Below are 19850 nucleotides of genomic sequence, written 5' to 3'. Positions count from 1 at the left end.
ATGTAAATGTTTTCATCTAACTCTTATGACTTGTGTTTGAGTTTTGTAAAAAATAAAATAAATTGACCTTTAAGTTATTGTTTTAAAATCATGAATATTTGCTTTCACATGTCCAAACAATTTAAAGCTTTACTTGTGACAGGACAGTCCATCCTTCTTTTATAGCCTGTCAGTCTCCTTCTCTATGCAAAGTGAACTTCCTCACAGTCTGCTATAAAGACTTGATATCATGCTGTCAGTTGCAGCAGAAGAAGAGAAGCTCCCATCAGATCACCTTCAATAGCAACCATGTTCTCTGTAGCTCTGCTGCTGCTGCTGGCTGCTGGATCCTGTAAGTCTCACTGAGGCAGAGACACTGACAGTATGATCACAGCACACTGTTCACTGTTATTACACTGATTCAATACTCAACATGTTTTCCTCCACAGGTGTGAAGTGTGAACAGTTGACACAGCCAGCCTCTGTGACTGTGCAGCCAGGTCAACGTCTGACCATCACCTGTCAGGTCTCTTATTCTGTTGGTAGCTATGCTACAGCTTGGATCAGACAGCCTGCAGGGAAAGGACTGGAGTGGATTGTAAGAGGAGGTGTTGGATACACAACATACTACAAAGATTCACTGAAGAACAAGTTCAGTATCAGCTTGGACTCTTCCAGCAACACAGTGACTCTAAATGGACAGAATGTGCAGCCTGAAGACACTGCTGTGTATTACTGTGCCAGAGAGCCACAGTAACACAAACCATCAGTAGACCTGAACAAAAACCCCTCAGAGCCTGAACACTTGTAACATGAAGCCACCAGAGGAGGAGCCCTCAGACCACTAATGGTTTCAACACCAGCTCACTGTTACAGTAAGGAGAGAAACAGACACAAGACAAATGGTTCTTACATTAATTAAATTTAACACAGTACAATTAATCATTTTAAATACTCACATTGCAAGCAGTTATACATCATTGAATGAATATAACCTTTCAAGTGATGGAATGAATTCAGTAATGTAACTACACTATAAATGAATACTAAAAAAATCAGTTTCTCTTCCATAATATAATGATTTACTGCTGGGCAGGTGAAGATTTTCACTGATCTTGATTAAACAAAGTTTTGAATTGTGTAACAACTAAATTCATGTGATGTTTTTTGAATCCTGACAGGTGTTGATGGTCAGACTCTGACAGAATCTGAACCAGCGGTTAAAAGACCTGGAGAATCCCACAGATTGACCAAACTACAAAGATTCACAGAAGAACAAGTTCAGTATTGAATTAAGACTCTCAAAGTGACTCATCAGTAGACCTGAACAAAAACCCCTCAGAGCCTGAACACTTGTAACATGAAGCCACCAGAGGAGGAGCCCTCAGACCACTAATGGTTTCAACACCAGCTCTCTGTTACACTACAGGATGAAACAGTCTTTAGATTTTTTTTAAATGGTGATTTATCTACAGTACGGTATGAATGAATCCTCAAAAAGTGAGTTTCTCTTTCATAACATCGTTATTTCTTTTCGTTAACAATCTAAAATGTGTTTGTCAGAGAACCAATTTCCACAATTCCACCACTACTCCTAGTCTTGTCAAGAGAACCATCTGGAAGGGCTTTGAAACTGAACTTGCCATTCAAAACTCTTTTCTTTATCCATTTCTGCTCAAGGGTTGTTTCTGCTAGCCACCCACAACATTACTGTGCATCACTTCCTGGTTTCCCAAAACTAGGAGGCCCGAGGCCCAAATCACAAAACGCGCGTGCATTAATCCTACATCAAAAACAACTAGTGGTGTTAAAAGCGTTTGCATTCACTCTTTATTATGGCGTTAATTTTGACAGCCCTAGTTTAAATACTTACTACATCAGGTTAAAAATGTGAAACAAAGTCAAAATGGTAAGAGATACGGTGAGATGATTTGTGAAAAAACAAAACACAGTTAGGAGAAAGCCCAAAAGGGAGGAGTCAATGCAAATCTCAGATATCTTCCACCTCTACTTATCTGACTGCAGAGAGGAGGACAGAGAACAGTGGACACACAGTTTAACATGATGGACTATAGGACAGGACTGCTGCTTTTAACTATCTGCTGGGCAGGTGAAGACTTTCACTGATCTTGATTTGACATTCCCATTTGTATTACTGACATATTTCACATGAAGATTTTCTCTGATCTTTGTACCAAGGTAATGCATGACATGCTTAGCGTTTTTGGTTTGACAGGTGTTGATGGTCAGACTCTGACAGAATCTGAACCAGCGATTAAAAGGCCTGGAGAATCCCACAGATTGACCTGTACAACATCTGGATTGTCATTCAGTAGCTACTGGATGGCCTGGATCAGACAGGCTCCTGGAAAAGGACTGGAGTGGGTTGCTTCTACTGATGCTGGTGGCAGTAGCAAATACTACTCTCAGTCAGTCCAAGGCCGGTTTACCATCTCCAGAGACAACAGCAGAGAGCAGCTGTATCTGCAGATGAACAGTCTGAAGACTGAAGATTCTGCTGTTTATTATTGTGCTCGAGACCCACAGTGACTGGAGTTGGTTGAGCAGCTGTACAAAATCCTACAGTACTCATTCTTTTTAGGCTGGTAGAGCACAAGTTTGAAATATTTTTCATAAAATGTATATTTTTAAACATTTTATATTACATTTTTGTTGTTTTCAGGTTGTTAAGTTGTTTTATATTCTGTAATTTTATTTTCATATATGTTTTTATTGTAAATTAATAATCTTCCCTGTATTATACACAAACTTGAAAAGACATTAAAAACATAATAAAGATCACTCATTGATACAAGGTCCAAATACAGCCCAACAATCTGGTTGCTGAAATTAAACTTCTACAAATACTTTACATTTCTACAAAGTAAGACACAATACTGTCTGTAAATGATATGATGTGGAATCTATGAGAATGAAAAATAATGTTACTGTTTCTTTTATAAATCACTAGAGGACAGTCAGTGTCTAGTTTCTCTCTCCTCTGTTACTAAAAGGAGAAACTCAGATCTGCTGTTCTCATTGATCTTAACTGACTGATACTCAAACTCTGAAATGATTCATAATGCTCTGGAATAAAATCAATAGGTAAATAAGAATATGTCACTCTTTCCATCAAATACTGTAATTTCATTAAAATTATTTCTAAGAGAAAACAGCTGAAAGTGGAGATGAGTGATGACAGAATTTAATGTTATTGTTTAGAGTTAATTTACTTGTATTGTGTATGGAGATAACTATTTCATATAAAAATGATTATTAATGTTTGAAGATAGAATAATAATATAGTCATTAAGGAATCATTGTTGGGTATTAACACAAATGAAAGTCTAGAAAATAAGTGGAGACAGAGAAAGTTATCTGTACCTAGATATGAAGAAATCAAAAATGACACGCATATTTTCACTCTGCAGATATAATAACACTGAACAAACTCTTCTATTGACTACAGTTACACCAACATTGATGCTTCACATGTTTGATTTTATGCAAACTCAGTGACCTTCCTTGTTTCTCAGCTATAAAAACATCACATCAGGCTGTCAGTGGAGTTCACAGCACGTCAGTTTCAACATAAACCATGTTCTCTGTAGCTCTGCTGCTGCTGTTGGCAGCTGGATGTGAGTCTCTCTGGATTTGTTAAAGTCAACAGTTCTTCTTTTGCATTATAACTTGATCATTTGTTACAAAACATTTTCTTTTTTAACAGGTGTGAAGTGTGAACAGTTGACCCAGCCAGCCTCTGTGACTGTGCAGCCAGGTCAACGTCTGACCATCACCTGTCAGGTCTCTTATTCTCTTGGCTCCTACACCGCTTGGATCAGACAGCCTGCACGGAAAGGACTGGAGTGGATTGGAATTAAAAATACAGGAGCTTCATACTACAAAGATTCACTAAAGAACAAGTTCAGTATCGACTTAGAGACTTCCAGCAACACAGTGACTCTAAATGTACAGAATTTGCAGCCTGAAGACACTGCTGTGTATTACTGTGCCAGATACACACAGTAACACAAACCATCAGTAGACCTGAACAAAAACCCCTCAGAGCCTGAACACTTGTAACATGAAGCCACCAGAGGAGGAGCCCTCAGACCACTAATGGTTTCAACACCAGCTCACTGTTACAGTAAAGAGAGAAACAGTTTTAGGTTCTTAATTAAATGTAACATTAACAGTACAATCAATCAATTTAAATACTCTGACATAACAATCAGTGATACATCATTTAATGTATATATAACCTTTCAAGTGATGGAATACATTCAGTGATTTAAATGAATCGTTTCTCTTCTATCATATCATGATTTACTTTTCATTAACAATCAAACATATGTTTGTCAGAGATTCAGGTTTCACCTTCCCTTTTATGTGAACATTTCGTCTTCATTTTGAATTATTCAAATATATTTTAGTCAGCTGATTTACTATCATTAGTATGTAAATCAGCCTCCTTGTGTGTTGCCTCATAAAGAAGTGAAGTGTGTGTGTCAGTGAGAGACAGAAGAGCTCACATCAGATCACCTTCAACATCAACATGTTCTCTGTAGCTCTGATACTGCTGCTGGCTGCTGGATCCTGTGAGGAGCTTTCAGTGGATTCACTCTAATACACACATTAGAAACACTGAATAGTCAGATGAATGATGGAGATAATGTTGATTTGTGTTTCCACAGGTGTGAACAGTATTGATCTCATCCAGACAGACTCAATGGTTGTGCAGCCTGGACAGTCTCTGACCATCAGCTGTCAGGTCTCTGGTTATTCTTTGACTGATAACAGCTATGCAACAGGTTGGATCAGACAGAGTGAAGGAAAACCAATGGACTGGATTTCCCATCAGTGGGGAACAAGTGGCCTTCGTCAAAATGATGCTCTGAAGAACAAGTTCAGCTACAGCAGAGACACTTCTGCTCTAACAGTGACTCTAAAAGGACAGAATGTGCAGCCTGAGGACACAGCTGTGTATTACTGTGTACGTTACCCCACAGTGATACAAACCACCAACAGACCTGCACAAATACCCAGCAACCAGCAAGACTCAACCACACACATGTTCTAAATGTGAACATTAATAAAGACAGCACTCTCTAATGAGTTAATACATTTAATGTTTATAGATTTCAATGAATGGTATCAATCGTGCTGTTTTTCCTGTTTTCATGTAACATCTGATAACTAACTACATTTAAACAGTAGCTACATCTCTTCACAAATACACAAAGTCATATTCATAAGTACAAAGCATGTTTGTTAAGATGACATGAGATGATATTAAAACAATTTTCAGAAATGCTTGTAGATGTTGGTGATCAGACTAAAATTTTTGTTTATTTATATTATTGTGAATGATCTAATGTGCTGCCCATTACACTCAAAGGGACTAATGAGAAACAGAGCCTTAATACCAAGATTAATCATAATTTAACACATTTTAATAACCCTTGTTTTTTTTAATTTGTCAGATGTTATTTGTGTATTATTAGAATGCATATGGTTGTGGTGTTAATGCCGGCTAACATTTTACACAAATTAAAACATGGCAGACAAACAATTAAACAGCTGACTTGGAGGGTTGACTCCTGCACATTCATTTCCCAGTTTCATTTATTATCTTCAGTTCAGATGTTTCCTCCCTGTGAGGAGGAGTTGATGCATGGTGTCTTAAAACGCACCAACAAATAAAATGTATTATTATTATTAAACTATTGCCAAAATCTTCACATTATGCATACTGTGCTTGATAATGAAATATAACCTACTTAAATAATGTGTTTGTCAGCTAATTGCACACATACTGAAACATAGAAGAGGGACTCTTTGAGAAAGGACTCATGGACAGTAAACATTTGTTCTCCAGTTTCACAAAGTTAATCACTTCAGGGGTAGTGTAAAAGTGTCAAAGTCTTCACATGATGCAGACTGTGCTCAATACGTATATAATGTGTTTGTCAGCCCATTGCACAAAGTATACTGAAGGAATGTCTCATGTACAGTAAACATTCATTTTCTAGTTTCACCAAACAGTAACTGAGATCAAAGTCAGATCCAGTTCCTCCCTGTGAGGAGGAGTCGATGCAAAACTCAGATATCTTCCACCTCTACTTATCTGACTGCAGAGAGGAGGACAGAGAACAGTGGACACAGTTTAACATGATGGACTATAGGACAGGACTGCTGCTTTTAACTATCTGCTGGGCAGGTGAAGATTTTCACTGATCTTAATTTGAAGTTATCTTTAAGACATTACCAAAATAGAAAAGCAACTGATTATTTTCTTTATTTGACAGGTGTTGATGGTCAGACTCTGACAGAATCTGAACCAGCTGTTAAAAGACCTGGAGAATCCCACAGATTGACCTGTACAACATCTGGATTGTCATTCAGTAGCTACTGGATGGCCTGGATCAGACAGACTCCTGGAAAAGGACTGGAGTGGGTTGCGAGTAGCTATGACAGTACTAACATCTACTACTCTCAGTCAGTTCAAGGCCGGTTTACCATCTCCAGAGACAACAGCAGAGAGCAGCTGTATCTGCAGATGAACAGTCTGAAGACTGAAGATTCTGCTGTTTATTATTGTGCTCGAGACCCACAGTGACTGGAGTTGGTTGAGCAGCTGTACAAAATCCTAAAGTATTCATTTTTATGGCTATATCCTAAGAAATATTATATTTATTAATATGTTATAGTTAAATACTTGGAGGTTATAGTCACTGTTATTTTAATGTATTGTTTTCCCACATGAAAAACAAATATTACACTTTATATATTATATTAAAATGTTCAAGCAATAACAACAATTTTGTTGACAACTTAGCTTTAATGATGATCATCTAATAATACATGAATTTTTATTAAGTCAGTTTCATCATTACTGAAAAAACAACAACACACACATATTATAGGAACTGTGGGAATGAGTGTAGAGATGAAGAAGGTTGGTGAGCTCAGAGAGGGCCTGGTCATATAGAGGATTTGAGAGTAAAGAGAAAACAATGTAAATCAGCGATCAGCTGAGTTCTCAAAGTCTCAAAGGACTTCAGAGAAGTGTACACTGCTATGCCGAATTAGTTGACTTTACTAGAAATTCGCGTTGAAACCCGTTGCCTTAAACCATCTAAGTTTTTACACAAGGTGAAACTTAACAGGTCAAGTTGTATTAACACAGAGCGGTAAGTTGATGCAGTAGACAAATCAAGTTTACATTACTGTAGTAGTCAGTAGTCTTGCTTCGCTAGACCTTCTTCTACAATGCGCTGTGGAGGAGGGTCTGGCTAGTCAACACAGCATTCCGGGATGGGAAAAAAACATGCTCTGGTTTATTGGCATTTCTTTAAACCAATCACAATAGTCATGGGCGGCGCTAAGCGCCATATGGAGCAACGGGGCCTCTGCAAAATAGCCTTGGCCAGGAACTTGTTTTGGTGGAACTTGTACATTCTAAAGTTGTTTTAGTCGTACAACAGAAAACAAGACTGGACTGATAGTCAAGCTAGCTGTCTGGATTTGCCTTGCAGAGATCTGAGAAAATGTTAACCATAGTCCTCATAAATCGACCGGAGTTTAAAATGCCAACATAAAGGAAGCCCAAGGCAACGGATATCCGGGCTAAATGAGTGATCCGGCGGAATTTCTGTCTGCAAAGGAACAATCCCGGAAGTGGAAAGTCGAGGATTTACAGTAGACTAAATAGTCATTACTAAAAATCATTAGTAAAGATAAATATTTTTTTTCTGGAGTCATGTTGTCTGAAATAAGTTAAAGCTTTGTTAACTTTTTTATATTAATTAACGTCTGTTACATTCAAGCCATTGCCAAATGAGTTCATACAAAGCTAATTAAGACTATCAGCTCCACAAAACTCTCCCTGTATTTCTCACTATGGCTATGTTCAGAAATTGGTGTCGTCCGGGTACTTTTGCGTGCAGAAAATCGAGTGAAGATAATTACCTCTTCTGAAGAGTCCATCGTGTTTTTCTAATCCTCCGTGTCCTCCTTGGCTACTAGCAACTGTGTGGAGGAGGGGTGGGGGTGGCGCACAATCACGGAAGGCTTGTATCATGTGGCTGCGCCAACAGTTTTGTTGTAATTACTTAAAATTCCTCATGGGGAGAGACAGAAACTACACAGTATAGCTTTAAATTTGCAAATAAACGTAACAAATACAAAACACTAGGAATTCCTGAATATAAAAATTATTTCTTTCTTTACATCAGTATGATTTTAAGAAAAATGTATTCAACACATGTGCTCAAATGAAACAGAAAAGATTACAAAATACACAAAGCTTTGATAATTCAAAATACATGGTACTGTGTTGAAAGTTTCATTAAAGCAACAGAGTATCTAAATTCCCATCTGTATATTTGTCACTGACTGCTTTGTCACTGCGCAGAACCCATCAGTTTCCACCCGGGTCTCGGTCATGATGCAACAATAAATGTAGATAAACACTAAATCAACCATACAAAACTAAAACCCAAATAACATAAATGAACATCCAAAACATTAACCGTTCAGAACATATTTTTTCTTCTTCCCATGAGCCTTTGCATCTCTTCATTGCAGAGCAGTACAGTGTACCATTATGACGTCTATTGCAGCAGTCGAGTCTGGATGTGATGAAGGCATGGTTTAGAGTTTCAGCAGCAGAGGAGAGAGATGACAGAAACACGCTATGTTAAACAGTTGGAGATGTGAATTGGAATTATAGAAATCAGTGTCAAAGATTACTCCAGTGGTTTGGTTGATGGTGTCAAAAGCAGCATTGAGGTCAAGAAGGATGAGAATGCTGAGATGACCAGAATCTGAGGAGAGGAGGATGTCATGATAAATAAATACATCCTTTTAAAGATATATTCCTTTTTTTTCTGGGGACTAATGCTTTGAAAAGATGTACACTGCAAAAAGACAATTTGTTACCGCCTTTGACTATTTTCCTGCCCCTAACGTTAGCTACATAATTGCTGTATATACCAAACTAACTTTTCATCACTTTCCTGGAGCACGAGCGGATAGCTGAAAGGAACATCACAACTGTTGGACTGGAATAAGGTTGGCGAAAAAAAGGCCCTAAGCTTTTCAGTGTCTATTATTTCGCTAAGAGGAAACTCAACAAAAACCCATTTGCCAACACTAAATATCAAACAAAAGCCAGACACTATATAGTATTAAGTTGCTGTGAACTGTAGCCTACATTCAATACTTCTAAACAGAGGCAGAATATAAAGTAATCTCGGAGATTATTCCTTCACATTGCTGTGCAATGCGAGAAAATCTCAGAGCTAAACCGGGCAGACACAGCACTTCTCATCAGACTCACCCCGGGTTAATTAAGTATACTGCTAACTAATAACATTACAGTCGCCAAAATACCCCCACGAATCAAATCCCCTACTTCACCCTTAACTGTCAAGCCACTAAACCTGTATGGAAATTAACACCTTTACTGATGTGTTAAATTCATTAACAATCATATGACACGAGACAACACTGTGTGTGTGTGTGTCTCTCTCTCTCTCTCTCTCTCTCTCTCTCTCTCTCTCTCTTTCTCTCTCTCTCTCTCTCTCTCTCTCTCTCTCTCTCTCTCTCTCTCTCTCTCTCTCTCTCTCTCTCTCTCTCTCCGTACACACACACAGAGTCCGGTTCTGGTGGTTGATTAACGCAGATATGTGCTGATTAGCTCTCATAACGGGCCGGTGGGTACCACACTGCCATGAGTCCATGACGCTAACGTCTGATTACGCTACATTGTCATTGTGATATTTTGTGATTACATTCTGAATCTGCAATGTTCTCTGTCAGGTAAGTCATTACGTCAGTAGTCTAGGCTATACAGTGGAGTTGTATATTAAGTGGTTTGGGAACCTTTTGTAAGTAATTTTGGGGTACAATTTGGTTTTGATGAATTCTACAAGCAGTAATACCACAGGCCAAGTAATCGGCCCGTTCCAAACCGGCAGATTTTCAACGGGCACTGTACTCTAGTATAAATAAATGAATCCCCTTTTTGCTGGGGACCCCCTTAAACACCCTCAAGGACCCCTGTGTGTCCCCAGAACCCATTTTTGAAAACACTCACCAGCCTACCAATACTTCATTGTTGTTCTCTCACTCGCGCCGAAAGCGCCATCAGAAAAAAACTCTTCTGTGATTGGCCAGTGCGGCTAGTGGAATTGTGGGACGTATTTTGAGCAATGAGCAGTGAGATGAAAAAAGATCACAGTAGGTCATAATAGTTACTCGCACACTGCTCGTAAATGATATCTCTGGATCACACATTTATTTTTAGGGGCAAATGTGAGTGAAATACTCACACTGTAAAGCTCTGCCTGTATGTGTAATTTATATATATATATATATATATATATATATATATATATATATATATATATATATATATTTATGTATTGTATGTAACTCGTTTCCAGGCCTTCAATGTGTTTTCCTCGTCATTTTGTCTTAATTGTTCTGTTCTTAAAATAATCACACATCACAAGCAGCAGGAAAAGTACATCTATGATGTTCCCTTTTAAACCTGTAGAGGGAGGTCTATGCAAACTGGGAGGAGGAGTCGATGCAAATCTCAGATATCTTCCACCTCTACTTATCTGAGTGCAGAGAGGAGGACAGAGAACAGTGGACACACAGTTTAACGTGATGGACTATAGGACAGGACTGCTGCTTTTAACTATCTGCTGGGCAGGTGAAGATTTTTTTACGAATATTATTTTAATGTTATATGTTACGATAATACAACATTTTTTTATTGTTTGCATGTTTATTTTCTTTTAACAGGTGTTGATGGTCATACTCTGACACAATCTGAACCAGTGATGGATTCCCACAGATTGACCTGTACAGCATCTGGATTCACATTCAGTAGCTACTATATGCATTGGATCAGACAGGCTCCTGGAAAAGGATTAGAGTGGGTTTCCAAAATTGAAATCGGTAGTGGTAGCAGCAAGCTCTACTCTCAGTCAGTTCAAGGCCGGTTTACCATCTCCAGAGACGACAGCAGAGAGCAGCTGTATCTGCAGATGAACAGTCTGAAGACTGAAGATTCTGCTGTTTATTATTGTGCTCGAGACCCACAGTGACTGGAGTTGGTTGAGCAGCTGTACAAAAAGCCTGTAATACTCATTTTTATCGCTATATCCTATGAAATATTATATTTATTAATATGTTATACTTAAATTCTTGGAGGTTATAGTCACTGTTATTTTAATGTATTGTTTTCCCACATGAAAAAAATAATTACACATGTTCAAGCAATAACAACAATTTTGTTGACAACTTAGCTTTAATGCTTATCATCTAATAATACATGAATTTTTATTAAGTCAGTTTCATCATTACTGAAAAAACAACAACACACACTTATCAGAATCAGTCAACTGTGGGAATGAGTGTGGAGATGAAGAAGGTTGGTGAGCTAAGAGGGGGCCTGGTCATATAGAGGATTTGAGAGTAAAGAGAAAACTGTAAATCAGCGATCAGCTGAGTTCTCAAAGTCTGTCATTGTCTGTACTTGGATGAAAATATAGTAAAAATGAACGAATCCCATTTTTCTGGGGACCCCTTAAACACCCTCAAGGACCTCTGTGGGTCCCCAGAACCCACTTTTGAAAACACTCACCAGCCTACCAATACTTCATTGTTGTTCTCTCACTCGCGCCGAAAGCGCCATCAGAAAAAAAACTCCTCTGTGATTGGCCATTGCAGCTTGTGGAATTGTGGGACTTTTTTTGAACAGTGAGCAGTGAGACGAAAAAAGATCACAGTAGGTCATAATAGTTACTCGCACACTGCTCGTAAATGATATCTCTGCATCACACATTTATTTTTAGGGGCAAATGTGAGTGAAATACTCACACTGTAAAGCTCTGCCTGTATGTGTAATTTATAAATTTTTTATGTATTGTATGCAGGATGTTTACAGTAAAATACATTGTTTCCAGGCCTTCAATGTTTCTTTTCGTCATTTTGTCTTAATTGTTCTGTTCTTAAAATAATCACACATCAAGCAGCAGGTAAAGTACATCTATGATGTTCCATTTTAAACCTGTAGAGGGAGGTCTATGCAAACTCTTCCTTCTTTATAAACACACCAACAGCAGCTGTAGAATCATTTGAGGCAGAACAACTGACAGTTTCATACATATCAGAAAGACTTTGATCAGACATCAGTTCATTACAGAGTTTGATGGGAAATATGATTGTCTGGGGTTTATTTTTTGTAGTTGCTATTAATGGTGAGGAAATCATTTTTACAGTTTAAAAGTAAAGCAATTTGTCTTTTAAACGCTTAATATTTTCAAGCGTGATGGATGATGATCATTTCTTTCCTTACAGGAGTTTGGAGTGAGATCAAACTGGACCAGTCTCCCTCTGAGGTGAAAAGACCTGGAGAGACAGTGAAGATGTCATGTATCATATCTGGTTATAGCATGACAAGCAACTATATTCACTGGATACGACAGAGACCAGGAGAAGCTCTGGAGTGGATTGAGAGGATCAACCCACTTAGCAACACTCCGAGCTATGCCAGCTCTTTTCAGAGCCGCTTCAGTTTTACTCAAGATGTTCCCAGCAGCACTCAGTACCTCGAGGTCCAGAGCCTGACAGCAGCAGATTCTGCTGTTTACTTCTGTGCTCGAGAAGACACAGTGACTGAAGACAGTGGAGCAGCTGCACAAAAACCTCAACAGATATGTGTAGTGATCATAATAACATCTGGGTTTTCTAATCAGCAGTATATACATTAAATATATTATATACACATTATCTGCAAATATTTACTGTGTTTACACAATTTGTGTGTGGCTGACCAGCAAAAAATATATTTTTTTTTTCTTCCCAAAATATTATGGGCTTTTAGAATTTGTTTTATTTTTTCAAGTGAAACAAGCTGCAGAAGCTTTGGGTGAGTTGATAATATAGAAGGGATAATATTCTGCATAAAGAATAAAGTTCTTTATTTACTAATTTCATGTAATCATTCGTTATCCAATTATTTCAGTGCTGTGGCAACTTTAAATCAATGCTACCACTTCTCGTGTTTTGAAGAAGGAGCAAAGTCTTCAGATTGTTGGGAAATAACACTTTAAAAGTGCAACAGATAGTTACCAGTTTATTGGGCTCATCTCTTTAATATAATGCAATCCAGCATTACCCAATAGAGAAGATCCAATATTTTTTATAATGTAGTTTATAATGTTCTGGTCTACAGAAATTGACCTGCATAATGTGTACCTGTATTGTGCCTGTACTCGGTACTACTGTACTACTGTACAACAAAAGGTACAATTCTGCTCTACCTTGTCAGAATTGCCCAATAAAAACCAAAGATTAGATGTTTAGAGCATTCAATCACCCCCTGTTAGTTGCTGATATATATTGACATGATTTCTCCTTCTCTGACTCATGGCTGGGATCTTAATATAAAACATATTCAATTTAATTGAAACATGTCAGACAAAAATTAATTGTTTTGACTTAGAGAAATAAAAAAATAAACATTCACTTTTCATTCTTCCATTAACTATACCCACTTATTAATGAGAGTTATTGGCATCTGGAGCCAATCCCAGGTGACATTGGGGCGAGAGGCGGCGTACATTGTGGACAGGTCGCCAATCAATCACAGGGCTCATTTACATTACATTTTCACTAAACAAAAACTGAATGCCAAGCCTAATCTAGTGGTATCCTCCCTGAGAGGAGGAGTCAATGCAAAACTCAGATATCTTCCACCTCTACTTATCTGAGTGCAGAGAGGAGGACAGAGAACAGTGGACACACAGTTTAACATGATGGACTATAGGACAGGACTGCTGCTTTTAACTCTCTGCTGGGCAGGTGAAGATTTTCACTGATCTTGATTAAACAAAGTTTTGAATTGTGTAACTAAATTCATGTGATGTTTTTTATATCTTGACAGGTGTTGATGGTCAGACTCTGACAGAATCTGAACCAGCGGTTAAAAGACCTGGAGAATCCCACAGATTGACCTGTACAACATCTGGATTGTCATTCAGTAGCTACTATATGGCCTGGATCAGACAGGCTCCTGGAAAAGGACTGGAGTGGGTTGCGGGTATCTACAATAGTGCTAACATCTACTACTCTCAGTCAGTTCAAGGCCGGTTTACCATCTCCAGAGACAACAGCAGAGAGCAGCTGTATCTGCAGATGAACAGTCTGAAGACTGAAGATTCTGCTGTTTATTATTGTGCTCGAGACCCACAGTGACTGGAGTTGGTTGAGCAGCTGTACAAAATCCTACAGTATTCATTCTTTCAGGCTGGTAGTGCCCAAGTTTAAATTTTGAATATTTTCAAATATTTTTTTTAATTATAAATTAATAATCCTCCCTGTATTATACACAAACTTGAAAACACATTAAAAATACAATAAAGATCACTCATTAATACAAGGTCCAAAGACAGCCCAACAATCTGGTTGCTGAAATTAAACTTCTACAAATACTTTACATTTCTACAAAGTAAGACACAATACTGTCTGTAAATGATATGATGTGGAATCTATGAGAATGAAAAATAATGTTACTGTTTCTTTTATAAAATCACTAGAGGACAGTCAGTGTCTAGTTTCTCTCTCCTCTGTTACTAAAAGGAGAAACTCAGATCTGCTGTTCTCATTGATCTTAACTGACTGATACTCAAACTCTGGAATGATTCTTATTGTTCTGTAATAAAATCAATAGGTAAATAAGAATATGTCACTCTTTCCATCACATACTGTAATTTCATTAAAATTATGTCTAAGAGAAAACAGCTGAAAGTGGAGATGAGTGATGACAGCATTTAAGGTTATTGTTTAGAGTAAATTTACTTGTATCGTGTATGGAGATAACTATTTTATATACCTAGATATGAAGAAATCAAAAATGACACGCATGTTTTCACTCTGCAGATATAATAACACTGAACAAACTCTTCTATTGACTCCAGTTAGACCAACATTGATGCTTCATATGTTTGATTTTATGCAAACTCAGTGACCTTCCTTGTTTCTCAGCTATAAAAACATCACATCAGGCTGTCAGTGGAGTTCACAGCACGTCAGTTTCAACATAAACCATGTTCTCTGTAGCTCTGCTGCTGCTTTTGGCAGCTAGATGTGAGTCTCTCTGGATTTTTTTTTAAAGTCAACAGTTCTTTTGCAGTATAACTACCATTTTTTACAAAAAATCTTCTTTTTTAACAGGTGTAAAGGGTGAACAGTTGACCCAACCAGCCTCTGTGACTGAGCAGCCAGGTCAACGTCTGACCATCACCTGTCAGGTCTCTTATTCTCTTGGCTACGCTACAGCTTGGATCAGACAGCATGCAGGGAAAGGACTGGAGTGGATTGGAATGAAACATACTGGAGCTTCATACTACAAAGATTCACTAAAGAACAAGTTCAGTATCAACTTAGAGACTTCCAGCAAGACAGTGACTCTAAATGGACAGAATGTGCAGCCTGAAGACACTGCTGTGTATTACTGTGCCAGAGAGCCACAGTAACACAAACCATCAGTAGACCTGAACAAAAACCCCTCAGAACCTGAACACTTGTAACATGAAGCCACCAGAGGAGGAGCCCTCAGACCACTAATGGTTTCAACACCAGCTCAATGTTACATTAAATGATGAAACAGTCTTTAGATTTTTTTTTAAATGGTGATTTATCTACAGTACAGTATGAATGAATCCTCAAAAAGTCAGTTTCTCTTTCATAACATCGTTATTTCTTTTCGTCAAAAATCTAAAATGTGTTTGTCAGAGAACCAATTTCCACAATTCCACCACTACTCCTAGTCTTGTCAAGAGAACCATCTGGAAGGGCTTTGAAACTGAACTTGCCATTCAAAACTCCTTTCTTTATCCATTTCTGCTCAAGGGTTGTTTCTGCTAGCCACCCACAACATTACTGTGCATCACTTCCTGGTTTCCCAAAACTAAAGAGCGTCCTGAGGCCCAAACCACAAAACGTGCATGCATTAATCCTACATCAAAAACAACTAGTGGTGTTAAAAGCGTTTGCGTTAACTCTTTATTATGGAGTTAATTTTGACAGCCCTAGTTTAAATACTTGGAGGTTTCAATCACTGATACATCATTGTCTGTACTCCCACAAGACAGACTGAATTACACTTTTAGAAATCGTTTGACATTAATTTACCTTATTTAAGTGATTATGTAGAAATGCAGCTGAATTGTTCTCAAAAGATGAATTTTGTGCACTGAATTTTACTAGTTTAAAAATCGATGTTTGGTCTAATAATATTATACATAAGCTTTATTCACATGAAAAACAGCAATTTGATCAAAAATAACTTTAGGAGACATGAGATGTTGTTTAATAATCTCAAGCCGACAAGGTGATTTACCTACTACATGAACTGAAAGCAATTTTTTGAATGAAAATATTATTAATAACTTTAATTTATGAACAGTAACATTATTCCATTATTTGTACTTTGCACTGGACAAAAGTGAGAGTAAATAAACACATTCATATGTTACATACATGTTACATCAGGTTAAAAATGTGAAACAAAGTCAAAATGCTAAGAGATACGGTGAGATGATTTGTGAAAACACAAAGTACAGTTAGGAGAAAGTCAAAAAAGGAGGAGTCAATGCAAAACTCAGATATCTTCCACCTCTACTTATCTGAGTGCAGAGAGGAGGACAGAGAACAGTGGACACACAGTTTAACATGATGGACTATAGGACAGGACTGCTGCTTTTAACTATCTGCTGGGCAGGTGAAGATTTTCACTGATCTTGATTTGACAGTTTCCCATTTGTATATGACATATTTCACAGAAGATTTTCTGACTGACAAAGCAAACTGATGCTTATGTTTTTGTTTGACAGGTGTTGATGGTCAGACTCTGACAGAATCTGAACCAGCTGTTAAAAGACCTGGAGAATCCCACAGATTGACCTGTACAACATCTGGATTGTCATTCAGTGAGCTACAGCATGGCCTGGATCAGACAGACTCCTGGAAAAGGACTGGAGTGGGTTGCGAGTATCAGATATGACAGTACTAACATCTACTACTCTCAGTCAGTCCAAGGCCGGTTTACCATCTCCAGAGACAACAGCAGAGAGCAGCTGTATCTGCAGATGAACAGTCTGAAGACTGAAGATTCTGCTGTTTATTATTGTGCTCGACACCCACAGTGACTGGAGTTGGTTGAACAGCTGTACAAAATCCTACAGTACTTATTTTTTCAAGCTGGTAGTGCACAAGTTTTAAATATTTTTCATAAAATGTATATATTTAAACATTTTATATTACATTTTTGTTGTTTTCAGGTTGTTAAGTTGTTTTATATTCTGTAATTTTATTTTCATGTATATATGTTTTTATTATAAATTAATAATCCTCTCTGCATTATACACAAACTTAAAAACACATTAAAAACACAATAAAGATCACTCATTAATACAAGGTCCAAAGACAGCCCAACAATCTGGTTGCTCAAATTAAACTTCTACAAATACTTTACATTTCTACAAAGTAAGACACAATACTGTCTGTAAATGATATGATGTGGAATCTATGAGAATGAAAAATAATGTTACTGTTTCTTTTATAAATTTACTAGAGGACAGTCAGTGTCTAGTTTCTCTCTCCTCTGTTACTAAAAGGAGAAACTCAGATCTGCTGTTCTCATTGATCTTAACTGACTGATACTCAAACTCTGAAATGATTCATATTGCTCTGTAATAAAAATCAATAGGTAATAAGAATATGTCACTTTGTGAATGTTTCCACTCTTTCACATACTGCAATTTCATTAAAATTATTTCTAAGAGAAAACAGCTGAAAGTGGAGATGAATGATGTGCAACATTTAACATGATTGTTTATAGTGAATTTACTTGTATCATGTATGGAGATAACTATTTTATATAAAAGAGATTATTAATGTTTGAAGATAGAATAATAATATAGTCATTAAGGAATTATAGAAAATATGTGAAGACAATATTGAGAGTTTAATGCAATAAAGTTATCTGTACCTAGATATGAAGAAATCAAAAATGACACGCATATTTTCACTCTGCAGATATAATAACACTGAACAAACTCTTCTATTGACTCCAGTTAGACTAACATTCATGCTTCATATGTTTGATTTTATGCAAACTCAGTGACCTTCCTTGTTTCTCAGCTATAAAAACATCACATCAGGCTGTTAATGGAGTTCACAGCACGTCAGTTTCAACATAAACCATGTTCTCTGTAGCTCTGCTGCTGCTGTTGGCAGCTGGATGTGAGTCTCTCTGGATTTGTTAAAGTCAACATTTCTTCTTTTGCATTATAACTTGATCATTTGTTACAAAACATTTTCTTTTTTAACAGGTGTGAAGTGTGAACAGTTGACCCAGCCAGCCTCTGTGACTGTGCAGCCAGGTCAACGTCTGACCATCACCTGTCAGGTCTCTTATTCTGTTAGCAGCTCCTACACCGCTTGGATCAGACAGCCTGCAGGGAAAGGACTGGAGTGGATTGGAAGGAAATATACTGGAGGTTCATACTACAAAGATTCGCTAAAGAACAAGTTCAGTATCGACTTAGAGACTTCCAGCAAGACAGTGACTCTAAATGGACAGAATGTGCAGCCTGAAGACACTGCTGTGTATTACTGTGCCAGATTCACACACTGGTTAAAGTTACCAGAGGGGCTATACAAACACCTTAAAGAATGTTTTTTTTTTTTTTTTTTACAAAGACCAACAGCAGGCAGTAGGAGTCCAAAAATAATAATGGCAGTATGAATATAAAACCAAGAGGCACACAATGACAGCAACAGATGATTTTGGGGCTTTTGAATTCCTGTTTTATTTTTTACCAACAATGTAATGATTAATAACTGACTGAGTTATAGTTTTATTGAGACTGTTGAAGTCTGAATGTATTTTTCTCTGTTATAAGGTTTGTAAAGAATACAAACATTCAATTTAACATATTGTGAGAAATAATAATCACACACTGTGTAATACAGTGTGTAAAACTGGGTAACAATTCATACACATTTGAATGATCAAAATGAAGTTTCCCAAGTATCCTTCATTGGGCTTTTACATACTCACACTGCTTAGATTATGGAAACAATAGAATATCTTAACATATATATTTTGACAACAAAAATACATAACACAGTAGCCAATTAGTGCATTGAACAAATCAATTATTTGATGTACAAAATAAATGCCCAAGACAAATATACATAGATAAATACATATCTAAAACAAATTTTTTTTGGTGCCAAATAATAATTAAAGATCAATGCTCACCTTGAATCACTTAAGTAAAGAATGCCAATCCCAGAACAGTCTGACTTATGGACTCAGAGAAAACATTTAACACCCACATTAAGACAATCTTAAAATCAGCCAACTATCACGTCAACAGAATAGTTAATAGACATTTTGTTCTTGTTTGAGAATTAGATGAGAAAATCAATGTACTTCTAATATATGTCTGTACTACACTTTCTTTCCTTTAATAAAAAAAAATGCTCATAATCAGTCAGTGTCCTTCTCTATGCAAAGTGAACTTCCTCACAGTCTGCTATAAAGACTTGATATCATGCTGTCAGTTGCAGCAGAAGAAGAGAAGCTCCCATCAGATCACCTTCAATAACAACCATGTTCTCTGTAGCTCTGCTGCTGCTGCTGGATCCTGTGAGGAGCTTTCAGTGGATTCATTCTAATACACACATTAGAAACACTGAATAGTCAGATGGAGATAATGTTGATTTGTGTTTCCACAGGTGTGAACAGTATTGATCTCATCCAGACAGACTCAATGGTT

At 37.3% G+C, this 19850-nt stretch overlaps 1 long non-coding RNA gene, 1 pseudogene and 7 gene segments (V, D, J or C); 8 read left to right on the top strand and 1 right to left on the bottom strand.

Annotated features, from left to right (window-relative positions):
* The first annotated feature begins 226 nt into the window (after positions 1 to 226).
* Positions 227 to 831, top strand: LOC116051910. The segment is given in 2 exon segments: positions 227 to 331; positions 429 to 831. Coding segments are annotated over 2 exon segments (351 nt in total).
* A 1178-nt stretch (positions 832 to 2009) lies between these two features.
* LOC118494195 lies at positions 2010 to 2570 on the top strand. The segment is given in 2 exon segments: positions 2010 to 2089; positions 2216 to 2570. Coding segments are annotated over 2 exon segments (363 nt in total).
* Positions 2296 to 19850, bottom strand: part of LOC118494202 — a 28302-nt gene continuing 10747 nt past the window's right edge. The window contains exon 4 of the long non-coding RNA XR_004896279.1: positions 2296 to 2374. This is a non-coding gene — a long non-coding RNA (uncharacterized LOC118494202). The remainder of the gene's footprint in view (positions 2375 to 19850) is intronic.
* LOC116051956 lies at positions 3480 to 4008 on the top strand. The segment is given in 2 exon segments: positions 3480 to 3617; positions 3707 to 4008. Coding segments are annotated over 2 exon segments (342 nt in total).
* On the top strand, positions 4528 to 5095 carry LOC116051860. The segment is given in 2 exon segments: positions 4528 to 4577; positions 4674 to 5095. Coding segments are annotated over 2 exon segments (429 nt in total).
* On the top strand, positions 6145 to 6623 carry LOC116051894. The segment is given in 2 exon segments: positions 6145 to 6199; positions 6288 to 6623. Coding segments are annotated over 2 exon segments (360 nt in total).
* LOC116051895 lies at positions 13739 to 14286 on the top strand. The segment is given in 2 exon segments: positions 13739 to 13863; positions 13946 to 14286. Coding segments are annotated over 2 exon segments (360 nt in total).
* Positions 14952 to 15566, top strand: LOC116051954. The segment is given in 2 exon segments: positions 14952 to 15147; positions 15235 to 15566. Coding segments are annotated over 2 exon segments (342 nt in total).
* Positions 16704 to 17238, top strand: LOC116051896 (annotated as a pseudogene).

Source organism: Sander lucioperca, chromosome 21, assembly GCF_008315115.2.
Source record: "Sander lucioperca isolate FBNREF2018 chromosome 21, SLUC_FBN_1.2, whole genome shotgun sequence".
Lineage (NCBI taxonomy): Eukaryota > Metazoa > Chordata > Actinopteri > Perciformes > Percidae > Sander > Sander lucioperca.
The sequence above is the reverse complement of the archived record's forward strand: the minus strand, read 5'-3'. Positions and strand labels throughout refer to the sequence as shown.